Raw genomic sequence first — 12,718 nt, 5'->3', positions numbered from 1 at the left:
TTTGGATGATCTTATAATAAGTACAGTGAAAATTAGCTTATACCAGCAGCTAACTTCTTCTAAATGAGTAAGTGATATAACAAAAAAGGACCTGATTTTCGGTGTCCAAAAGATTAGACCACCTGTGCCACTTCCCAAATATTGATGTCTTCATTTTGATACAAAAGAGAGATTTGATAAAGTAATCAAATTGTATTTATTATTGAATGGGCGCAATCTACTGCAAATAGACATGCTTTCGAATCTCGAGCGCACGGTTCTTCAGTCCACCGGCTCCTTCAGCTCAAAACCCTGTATTTATTTTTGAATGGTTGCAATCTACGATACTGCAAATAGACAATAGCCTCCTTCATATCTATGGTTTTTCGATCTTATCCCTTTAGCTCACAACCCTTATAAATAAATTCGTAACCAGGCTTCAGCTTTCTTGCTTTGTTTACATTCTACTGTAACTACATTTTACTCTATTGCATACTGTACTCACTTCAGTGCCTTGTTCATAAAAGCACTTTAGATTTCAATACTGTACCTTTGTTTATAAAGAATGGTTGACTTCCATTTTCAAATTATTTTGAAATGAGCGAGGCATATCCCCCAGAAATCAAAAAAATCAACCAATGACCTCATCCATAAATGCATCTATTCAACTCAAACCCTCCATATCTTGAATCAATTTGTATGTTCCTATAAGCGTTCAATTTATTGAGAAGGTTTTATGTAGCTGCCATATTTGAGGAAAAAAACGAACATATTTTGGTTTTGTTAAAGTTTAAATATCTTTTGAAAATCTCTTTTATAGTCGTTAACCTACCTATCTACGAATAAATATTTAAAAATAATTTACACTCTAATAATCTTATTATAACTATATTTACAAAAAAAGGTAATTTATTAAAATATATATCATATTATTATATTCTATTTTCTTTTTATAAAAATTTGTCAAACTATTTTTATCCCACCGTTAATTTCCAATGTTTGTTGAACCAGCCAACTAACTGTCAATTCCATAAGTATTTTTTGGGGATTTTTTTTGTTCTCGAATCTACATTGTAACCAAAAATCTACGCCGTATTTGTATCAGTCATATCGTTACCGTCAGAACCATCAACTATACACATGGCGAAAATGCCTCCGAACAAAGCCCGGCATTTTAGTTTCTTGCCACAGTTGTCTTTACAATCTTCATCACCATTTGCTATACTGCAGTCATGGTTTACTTTTGATTGACATTTTCCTTCCCCATTCGCCTCTGTAGTTGTTGTCGTGGTCGTTGTTGTAGTTGGGGTGGTCGTTGTGGTTGTAGAAGTGGTCGTTGTTGTTGTCGGATTTGTCGTTGTTGTTGTCGGGGTTGTTGTTGTCGTAGTCGGGGTGGTCGTTGTCGTAGTCGGGATGGTCGTTGTTTTTGTCGGAATGGTCGTTGTTGTTGTCGGAATGGTCGTTGTTGTTGTCGGAATGGTCGTTGTTGTAGTTGGGATAGTGTTTGTCGTAGTTGGAGCGGTCGTTGTTGTAGTTGGAGTGGTGGTCGAAGTGACCGTTACCGTCGATGATGTAGAGCTCGTAGGAATAACACTTTTCAAGTCATTAGATTTTTGAGAATTTACATCAATAATAGAAGATGTTGAAACTGTACTTGTATCGATGTGATTCAATAAAATAGACTCTGTGCTTGTGACAGCTGATGATGCGTGTATAACACTTGAAACTACGGAAGCGATATTTGATGAAGGTGACAGTTCAGTTTGTATACTGTTGCTTATAGATGGTGTTGGCACTACCGACAGCTGCGGTATCTAGAATGATGAAAAATAACATGATTTGAGATACGTTCGGTTTTTTAATAACCTTGTGATTCAAAAGACATATACATCTATGAAACTGTCTGATGAAAATTTCTAGGAAAACAATTACACGTATTTTTTCTAAAAGAGCAAAGTTTATAAAAACATAAGGCTTCGAGGCAGAGAAATTAAGGAACATTCTAAGAACGATTGTAAGGCTTCGCGGGCTTTAAAACATGCAGTTTCTTAGGAAATTCCACCAAAATGCTCCATGCTTTTCATAATAAGGAAAGAATAAGTGAACAGATTCTTCTCATCGTCTAATGAAAAAAAACATTAAAGAATACTTACTGGTTTGGCTCGACAAAATGTGGCTAATAGGACCAACAGAACTAAAAAATTTTTTGATTTCTTCATTCTCAGCATTACTCTGTTGTTATTTTCTCTTTTTCAATAACTCATTTAGTTTCGTTTTCTATCGTCTGAAAAAAAAGACAAATGGAGTTAATGATTAGTTAGATGATACGCAACGGAGGAAGAATAATTTTTTTTCTTAGATTCGATTTTCATTCCCACAGTAAGCCCTATGCCCGCGCATCCATAAAATAAACCAACACACAAGAGACGAGATATGATGAGATATCCCAAATTATACAAAGGAATGATGTACCGTTTTGTCTTTATCATGTTTTTGTTAAACAGCACACTGCTTTCACCAGCCTTTACGAAAACATCCGGCTCAATATAAAAAGACATGTACAGTTTTTCACATGGTGTTGCAATTGAAAGTACAACACTCTCTTTAGGTGATTTTTTTTGTACATTTTGAGTGATTTTTTCAAACAATTTCCTAGTCTAATGTTTGTTCTTTTCGTGTTATGTTATGACTCAATTGAAATACAATGTCACGATGACATACATACTCTCTCAAAATCACTCTCTCTAATTCGATCTTCAAGGGTCAAAGCTTTTCTGTTCGAATTACAGAAAGATTCAAATGATAGATTTAGAGAGAGTTGCCTAGACATATTTTTGACTGGCTACAAAAACTCTAAACTCTAAACTCTAAACTATTCTTGCATTTTCAGCGTGAGAAATTTGTGATTTGTCCCCTCTCAAAAGATAAAGATAAAAAACCTTCCATCTGTTATAAAGTCAAAACCACCTTGTCTAATTAAACTGTTTAGTCATTATAATCAAAATTAATTGACAAATTGCGTAACTAAATTGAGAAACCAACTTAATTTTAAATTCACTTTCTCACTCGTTCACTCCTGTTGTTTTTCAAGAAGGTTCAGTCAATAAAATGAAATATATGACTTCTTCTTTTCATTTGAGGCAGTATAAAGTAATATGCCTTAACTAATTAGACTGGCAGTTATGTCTAATTACCATATTAATGATAATTTCATAAGCTAGCGTTGTTTTCTTCTCAGTTTCGGTCACATTTGCTAATTTTCTATACAAAAACTAATAATCAACGCGTTTTTTACAAATTATCTAAGTCTCGCAACCAAAAATCTTATAATCTCCTAAACTTTTGCTGTTTTTCTTTTTTAGTGATTTCTATACAAAAGTATGGAGAAATGTCATCTAACTTTTTAAAGAGCAAAAGTCTTAAGATGTCAAAGATTTCAAAAACAAAGAAATGTACATTTATCAATTTTCGAAAAAAGAAGAAGACAAAAAAGACCAAAACAAAAATGAAGAGCCAACAAACCTGCAACTCCTCTCTAATCATTTCTATAATGACTTTCATGAAAACATTAATTACACCTATTGTCTGTTTAGTTCCCCTTCTTCAAACCAACGACGAAAAATCTAAAGGGCAGCAATATTATGAAAATAAACACGGTCTTTCTTTTATATAATTGAAATAATTTAATACAGGAAACCCTTAGTAATGACAGTCCGAACTTCAATAATTTAAAATATCTTGAGAGCCCCGGAGTATTTATTTTATACCTACGCCGGATTTGTGATTTTTAAAGGGTGATAATTATTGTAATGCTCAATCCCGGTAATGCTTATTGACAGGTATTAATCTATCTGAAAATGTATATTATGCAATTTTGATAAAAATTATCTCTACTGGTCTCTTTAATTTCACCTCCAAGCAAAACTTCTGAATCAATAAAAAAAGCTATATAAACTTTGGTATTAGTTTTTATTTATAGTTAGTAACGTCGATTCACGGTTCATTGAGATATACAATAAACGCTCTCTACTTCGACGCTCTACTATCCGATACGCTCCAATTATTCGATATTATTGAAAGTCACTGACAATAAGAAAACTCTCATAAAAAATGCACTCCACTATTCGATACGCTCTCTATCCCCCTTGAAAAATCGAATTCGAGAGCGTCAACTGTAAAATCAGATCTAAATATACAAAAGCTCCAAAAACAGGAATTTGAAATTACAGCACTTTTCCCATAATTTGATTTTGAATGACCACTCTTTGCACACAATCAATGACCATCAAATATATTGCATATTTCTTTGTATGAAAACGATACAAGTTTCCTTATTTAAAGACAGACAACATTTAAAAAAGAATAAAATCGACCATCATGATACCACTATGCCAATTTCAAGTTCAAAGTGTATGCAAATAAATTAACATTGCATATGAAATTACCTTTTTTCCTCCCTTTCCCTTTATTTAAAAACTTCAAGCCAATGCTTTCACATAAAGAAGCTATGCTAAACTGAATTGCATACTTCTCGCACTATCTCTTTTATACACACGGAAGCCTTTTTCAGGGGGTTTTGTGTGTGTTTATAATTATGATGTCATAGGAATCACATGGACGATTAAGCTTTGGTTAATGATTTGCTTTATGGTCATTTTCTAGATTAAAATCATCATTGAATAGATAGTTATCTTCCCTTTAAAAATATGTATTTTTAAGCACCATTACTTGACTTTTGTGTTTATTATAAGAATGTTTGGTCAACTCTACTCATTTTCCTACTATTCGAGTTAGCTCCTATCCAGATTGAATGACTTTTTCCTTTACTTTGCTTCTTGGAAATCTATGTCTCAAACCAATATACTCTACCGTGAAGAGATTTATTGCTCCTCTGTTTTGTTTGTTACTTAATCTCGTTCATTTTTCTTATAACGATAAAAAAATGTGAAAGTGCCTTTAGAAGAAAACAATGCCATTTGACTTTAATTTCTTTTTCATTTGGTAGTTAATTTTGTTGTCCTATGTCTTTAATTATTCCCTTAGGTGATTATTGAAAGTATATAAGCTATAAGGAAACAGGAGCCCCCTCGCCCCAGTGGAACTTCAAGTCACACGCACGCTTCACGCAGCTTTTTAAGATTTTCACGCATTCACGCAAGTGAAAAAAAACTATTTACGCATTCACGCAAAATGACTGCTGGGGGGGGGGCACCTAACCCACCTTTTTTTCAAATAGAAATTTAGATTTAGCTCACGAACGAAGAGTTTTGCCAAAGCATTCCAAAATTAGAAAGATGATGATCGTTTTCCATATTTATGAAAAATATGCAATTTTAACGACTCAATTCATCGACATGCACTTGATGTCATATGCTGCCAAAATTCCGTTTATTTTCAAAAGAGAAAATGCATATAAATGATGTATACAGATAAAGTCTTTTAAGTGAGCTTTGCCAGGATTTGTTGCCAAGTTAAGACTACAAAAAGCTAAAATAAACTAGTCAAGGAGGTTTAACAGGTCAAAAGCACTTATACTACAAGGATTTAAGTTTTAAAGTAGGTATATAAGACACTCTCTTGTAAAGAGTGAAATATTATGATTGTTAAGTGATGTTGAGTGCCTGTAGAGTGACTGTAATCAGATATCTCAAAATAGATATTGTATTATGATAATTAAAGCTATAAAAAAAGCATTTAGTTAACAGGAGACGCAAATTCGCGTTCATGACGCATTCAATTGCCCAAAAATCTCAAAAAAGTTCTCTGGAAATATTCTCATGATGTGCTGGTACACAACGCTGAGACAGGGATACTTAAATTAAAGAAACACAAGATGAACTTCCAACCAGTCAGTTAATTCACCCCCTTCTCACAGACTCCCTGGAAAAATCGTCCCTTGTGGAAAATTATCCTCCAATCTTTGTCCCGCACTGAAAGTAATCAAATAAACCAATCCTCGCTGCAAAATATTATGCTATTTTTTCCATCCCCACTGAATTATCTAACTTAAAAACAAAAGAATTGTCACCTCCAGCCATAAAACATATAGGAATAGCAATCCCCATCAAGTTTAGTCCGTTATTTTTATCCCCGCTGGCTGAAAAAATCCTACCGGGTCTGTGAGAAGGGGGTGTGTAAATGATAACTAGCCTCATTATTTCCTGAACTGGAGCCATCCTCTCATTTGTAAGAAAAAAGCAGCAGCAAGAATCTCCATTAAGTCACAATTCTGTCTTCTCTCTTAGACATCGCATCCTCTTATAGCCAATAGCGATACAACTGATTCAGCAAAGCTGCAGAGATGTGGTCTCAAATACCAAAGAAAGTTTTCATGTTGCTAAAATTCAATACAAAATAAATAGTCATATCTTATAGAATTTTTAGAAACTGATTTTTGTATTAATCTGATTTTCAAATTGTCGTTGTTATATGACTGCACGTTTTTTTTTTTAAGAAACACAGTTTTAAGGCTCAGAATGCCTAAGAACTAAGAAACATGTAAGGTTCTAAGAAACATGTTGAGGCTGAGAATGAGAAAATAACATTTTTTAATTCGGTTTTTTTAAGAACCTTCCAATCCAGCCTTCCATGAGGCTGATTATTTATGTCAAAAAGTTTAGAAACATGTAAGAAACATTTAAGGCTCAGAAGGCCGATTTCTTAAAAAACATTGAGGCTGTTTGGTAAAACTAGTTTCTTAAAAATAAAACGTGTAGTCTCTCTCAGTTCATCATACTGATGCTAAATAAATGACCTTGTATAATTGTATTTAAGTCGTAACAACAACCTTTAATAACTTATAAAAAACCTGAGGGCGAAGGGGCTTTTGAAGTCAAGTAAATAGTCAAGATAAATGGCAAAATTTCATTAAATATTATGAAGCATACAGTAATTTTAATTAATTTTGCAAGTCTTTATGATTTGAGTGTTCAAAGTGCTTTCCATACTCAAAAAATCAAAACAAAAAATTACTGAAATAACTGCACGTAGAAACAGTATGATCCATGTTTGCATGTCACACTCGAAAAACACACTCAGAGGAAGTATTTTCGAACCCCGATGAACACCATAATTTAGCTCCTCCCATGTTGATTTTTCTTTAAAACTCCATCCCACTTTGTTTAATCAAACATAGAAGAATAGAAAGACAATTTGTTAAAATTATAAATGAAATGAAAAATGATTCATGTCAAATTTTCTTCATTTCTTTAATCTTTTTCTCTGATAAAGTTAGCCAATAACCCTCCTCACTGATTCACCCATCTATACTTGTGAATGATCAACGCGTGACTAACAATACTCACTGCTCAATCATACAAAAAATGCATAACTAAATTTCGTCCCTTCGCAATTTTCTCCTTCATGCAACGTAGTAAAGTGGGCGACACTTTTTTGAGTAATAAACCATCCTTTCGTTTCCTTCCTGCAGCGACTGTTATGCGTGCAAATATGTAGAGTTCAGTACGGTATTATGGGCTGTCCGATTGAATGAAAGATGGTCGTCACTAAGATGCTCTGTGCTTAGACGATCCCATCGTCTACAAAAGATCACTAAAAAGGGTGATTAATTTGAAAATGGTGGTTAGCCCAGGGGCGGAGAAAGCAGTGGCGGAGGTGTTTACAGTGTTTGTTCCAAACTCTACTGCTACTTTTTTCCCTAACGCCCTTTGCGGCTTTGCGCATATATATTTTCCCGCGTTTACTGACCCCTCTAACTCTTTAAGGACTAAATTTATTCTCTGATAATTCTGTCTAAGGGAGTCAAATTTTTGTCGAATTTATGCCTGATTTTTACTAAAAGTTGGTTTCTGCAGGGAGTGTGGTTTCTGACAGTGTCTATTTTTCGAGCTCCGGCGGCGCGTCTCCATCGACTGTCTAGGTCAGTATGCCATCAGATGGTATCCAGTGTTTTAATATAAATACCTGTTTTATGTTAACTTATATAGAAAACACTTAACACGGAGTCTCATAGTTAGGATTTTTCCCCATTCACGATCGTAGTCCCACTTGTAATTTTAGTCTCTTATAACCCCTCACATTTTCCCCATCAAAAACTCCCCCAAAAATCAACGATACAGGGGTGTAACCGATGGGAAGTAGAGATCTTTCTCTTATAGTGTTGTTGTTACTAGGACATTATCTTCTTTATTCATTATCATATCACGAGAGGAAAACTGGCCAACATTTTCCCATCTCAAAGTTGATCAAAAAGTCACACAGAAGAAAATTGACAAAATTGAGAAATCAAAAATTCCTATACCATTTTTGTTCCAGTTATAAATCTTGGCAACTATGCAACTATCGTTTTTTTTTTACCGGAAAAAGGAGGATTCAAGTTCATATAAATGTCTTCTCCCACCTTTTAAAAAATCCAATCAATGTATTATTCATCCAAGATAGTAATTTGTTCTTATCTTCGTCTTCATCTTAATTATAGTATACTGAGTTATTTCATGGACCTCCCCTTTGTTTCAGTTGTTGAGGAGACTCAATTTTGTAGGTATTTTGTAATTTTTGAAAGTTTGAAAATTGTCTTGGAATCTAACATTGCAAAATCTATATTGGGACCTATTAGTAAGCTTTACAACAATGATATTTTTTCTTTACAATCGACTATTGTTCTTTCATTTTCAAATAAATGGTGTTTTTTCGACTGAACTTTTTCTACCCAATATCATTCCTTAGGACAAGTTAGAATTTTCTCTCGTTATTTTGGACGAATTCAGTTCCTAAACATTCTAAATATAGATTTTCAACAGTCAGCATTGAACGCTAACAACTTTTGTTTCATCCCTTTTAGAAGAAGATATTGGTCCTTTGTCCATCCGTGCACCGGTTATAGTTTCCAACTGGATAGGAACAATTTCGATAAAATTATATAACAAAATTGTGTAATGGAGATATACTCAATTGCTAACGACAGCTAATATCCCACGATGATCATTATCGTCTCATCGGGGATAGTTGTTAGGTTTCCTTAATTTTAGGATATTTAAAGATTTCTAAAACGACCCGGTTTGAAAATCTTGTAAGGAGATCCGAGATCTAAATCATATTCGAACTTCCAATTACCTTGGAAACATCATTGCCTATAATGTGTATGTAATGTAACATCCCTGTCTCCAAAAGTAGGATGAAAATTTTAACAAAAATAAGATGAAAATTTCTATAGAAATTCCAATCGGATAGTTTCCCACACAAAAAAGTTGGGATAGTTTTGAGTGGGCAATTTTTTCCATTTGAACTTAAAAAACAGGGGACGAAACTTTAATCGAACTTTCCAGTGGGGGATGGGTTCCAACGGGTGACACGGGGGTCGGAGAGCAAGGTTCTAACCAATTTTCAGAATTACGTAAGCGTGAGATATATTCAGAATTTGTTCTCAAAAGTGTCCAATGTCCAATCTACAACTTTTTTTAAAATTATTTTCAATATTCATGATATTCATGACGTAATGTTTTCTACGGAAAGACCCCGGTTTTTGCCAGTAGTGGCAAATTTTATACAACTTTTGCCTAGTTTAAATTTTCCACTACGGGCTAAAACCGGGGTATTTCCGTAGAAAACATTACGTCATGAATATCACGAATTGGTACTGCATACTTGTTACTTACAAATGGAAGCAAAGTCCAAACAAAACACTGCTTGCTATTTCATTACGTCATTATTTGTTGGTTTGTCATTACCTCATCTTTAAGAAGATTAACATTCTTTAATTACGTTTTGATCACGTGATTAAATTGATTATAATGACCATAAAAGGTATTGCTTTTTAAGTATCAGTTCAATTTAGTGGTGAAGTTCTTAAATGGTGCCTCTGCTATGCGGTCTAAAGTCATTTTACAGATGATTACTAATTTTCAGATAAATTACCCTGTTCCTACTCTCTGCTGAGATTTTTCGGAGAAGCTCTGATTGATTTTTACTTATCTGTGATGTAGTCAAGTCTTGCTAAATTTTCTGTAACTTACTTTCAAGGGGGGGTTGTACTTTTACGGTGTAACGGGATTGGCCCTTTTTTAGTACGGTATTACGGGATTTGACGAAAAAAAAACGGGAAAACGGTATTTTAAAATCAGACGGTGACGGAATTTGGCATTATTTTTTGTCATTATGCCGGTATTTGAACCTGTACAAACCGGTGTGACGGTGTTATTATTTTTTTCCAATTTTCGGGATTCCGGGAATCAGCAAAAATTTTGACGGGAAAACGGTATTTCGAACCCCTACAAACCCCCCATTCTAAAGTCAAGGGGATATAATTGGTTTTACTTTTTTTCATTTTCCTGAATGGTATATATAGTTTGACTCTCTAATTCGATCTTCATGGGACCAAATACACATTTTATCTTCTATATTAATTACGAGTTACTAATAAATTGCTGAGAGTAATTTCAACCACTTTCCAACTGAGGAGACCGATATTTTAATTCGAATAAAGGAGGTTCGATTTAGAGTGAGTTGGCTGTAAGCACAAAGTTCTTTAACTGTTGCTACACTATTAACTATATGTGATCCCTTATTGGTCGGAGAATGTTCCGGTCTAATAGATCTCAGATTTTGACTTAGATCTCTTTTCCCTTCTTATATCCGGAAAAATATTTAGCTCCTTTTCAATATGACAGGGGATTTGTATTCATCTGTAAAGTTAACTTCTCCAAACTTATCCATATTTTGAGTCCATTTTTTCCATAATTGCATACGTGAACGACGGGGTTTTCAGCATAATTGCTAAATATCATATAAATTATGTGTCATTAGCATAGATCTTTATAGAACATTGAAAATAAGCGTTGATAATCACCATTACAATGATATGAGTAGTTTGGTGATTAAGCTACGTTTAGCTTGTGATATTTACGACTAATTAATCCATTATTATCCAACCATCAATTCAATAATTCTCCAATAGTAGTGACATTCTGAAATTGGACCAACTAAAGAAAAATATGCATAGGTCATTATTACGTCATTGATACGTCATTTTATAAATATCATTTGGCTTAATATATTTTCTAAATATATTTTTAATGTGATGCTGCATGATAGTTTGAAGATTAACACGAAATAAGCAAATTTAAATCATTCTCTAGAGATTTAAAGCGATTAGAAACAATCTATAGCACTTCTATTGCCGAATCTCATGATTCAGCGCAGAAAATTTTTCCAAGTTTTGAGCTACCATTACAATCTTTGTGAAAACCAACTTTAGGGGAAAATGAAACGTTAGGGTCACTATCTGTCACTTAAGTGCACTCGCCCCTAAAAATGTTAAAGATTTTCCTGAAAATTCCTTAGTTATACACTTTTCAGTTAAAAACCCTTGCTATTAATCTTAGAAATGATGTTATCATCCGTTGAGGGATAGCCAACGCGGGAAAATTTATATGCACGGAGTTTACAGTCGGGCTAATGGGCTTACCTTCGTTTTTAAATTTATCTCACCTCCTAAATTATTTCTTTTTTAGTGACCTTGTGTAGACAATCATACTAATCCTCGTGATTCAGCTAGAAAGAGCTCAACTGGCGCCAGTCAGACACAAATAATTTAGATATGTCATTGCAAATATCATGCTCATTTTGGATACTTGGAAACGACAAGATATAAACTTTTAAAGAGAGAAAAAGTTGCGAAATGATAAACTTGGTAGGCGGATACTCCAACCTCCCACATGAGAAGCAAAAAGGATATGAATAAATTGGACGATTACCGAAATCGTGAAAATCTCATTTCAAATATTTCATTAAATACGGGTAATCTCTACACTTATTCATAAGATATTTTTCCGTCCGAAATTAGATTTGGACTTTGACCTCTTTCGAATAGCGTTATATTGAGGCAAAATTAGTCATTTTTAACAACGGCAGTAACATTTGACCTATGAATGTTCAAAAATAGACTATTTGTGACGATTTTCGTCCAGAAGTAAATGGACTTTGACTTTATCTTTTCTAATTATCAGTATGAAATTTGCGGCTCGAAATTGATCCTTTACTATGCACTGACGGCCAAATGAATCAAAAACTTGAGTTAAAAATCAGTTTAAAACTCATTTGAGGTAAATTGGTAATAAAGATTATAGTACAATATCGGTAAAAATATATATTGAGAATTTTGGTTAATTCCTCGTTCTTAGCATTTTAACGGGCGAGAAAATGGCTATTCGTTAGATTTAATCGGATATTTCAATTTGGGTGGGGTTTATAAACTTTCAGGTAATATTTTGAGAGCCGGACCGTTATTGAACTTTTGGATCCTCAGATTCTAAGGTCCTCTGATTCTAAGTTTTTCTACCCTTCCAACCTAAGTTAGAGCGCTTCCAAATCGATTGTGGCTGTAAGATTTCGTGGGGACTTTACCTTTTTTCTCAAATATTATGGCCGGTATTGTAGTTTTATCAATAAATGAAATCTCATTGGTCGTTTACAATGAACCCATCTACATTCTTAATTTTTTTCTCCACTTTGCCGTCACAAAATTAAAATTTACAATGACGTCAAGAATGACTTGTTATCATAGTAACTTTTATACATCTCAAATACGCATATAATTATCAATGTAATTTGTTGCTTCATAGGATTTATACTACACTTTACCTTGGTAACCAAAGGGCCGTTTAAGTCGACGGCCTTTCTGATTTTTTCATCAGGGGGTTTCATAGACTAGTGAATAGACTTCTGATGATCTTTTAAGAAACTCTGAGTCCAGTGCAGATAAAGAGGAGCACTTACAGTGGTC

General features: G+C 33.8%; 1 protein-coding gene across 1 annotated transcript; it reads right to left on the bottom strand.

The window, feature by feature from the left end:
• Window positions 1-769: 769 nt before the first annotated feature.
• On the bottom strand, window positions 770-3,153 carry LOC136809201 (uncharacterized). Its single transcript, XM_067065720.1, has 2 exons — window positions 2,133-3,153; window positions 770-1,793 (listed from the first exon to the last, which is right to left on the bottom strand). The coding sequence occupies exons 1-2, from the start codon at window positions 2,205-2,207 to the stop codon at window positions 1,065-1,067; spliced, it is 804 nt and encodes a 267-aa protein (XP_066921821.1). The 5' UTR covers window positions 2,208-3,153; the 3' UTR covers window positions 770-1,064.
• Window positions 3,154-12,718: the final 9,565 nt, after the last annotated feature.

This window comes from Clytia hemisphaerica, unplaced genomic scaffold (assembly GCF_902728285.1).
Source record: "Clytia hemisphaerica strain Z4C2 unplaced genomic scaffold, Clytia hemisphaerica genome assembly, whole genome shotgun sequence".
Classification (NCBI taxonomy): domain Eukaryota; kingdom Metazoa; phylum Cnidaria; class Hydrozoa; order Leptothecata; family Clytiidae; genus Clytia; species Clytia hemisphaerica.
The sequence above is the reverse complement of the archived record's forward strand: the minus strand, read 5'-3'. Positions and strand labels throughout refer to the sequence as shown.

What these genes read in the sequence shown, in the direction of transcription:
- LOC136809201 (XM_067065720.1), bottom strand. Translation starts at nt 2,207, where the DNA reads ATGCTGAGAATGAAGAAATCAAAAAATTTTTTAGTTCTGTTGGTCCTA. An exon ending in CATTTTGTCGAGCCAAACCA is followed by an intron (nt 1,794 to 2,132) that starts GTAAGTATTCTT and finishes TCATCATTCTAG; the next exon opens with ATACCGCAGCTGTCGGTAGT.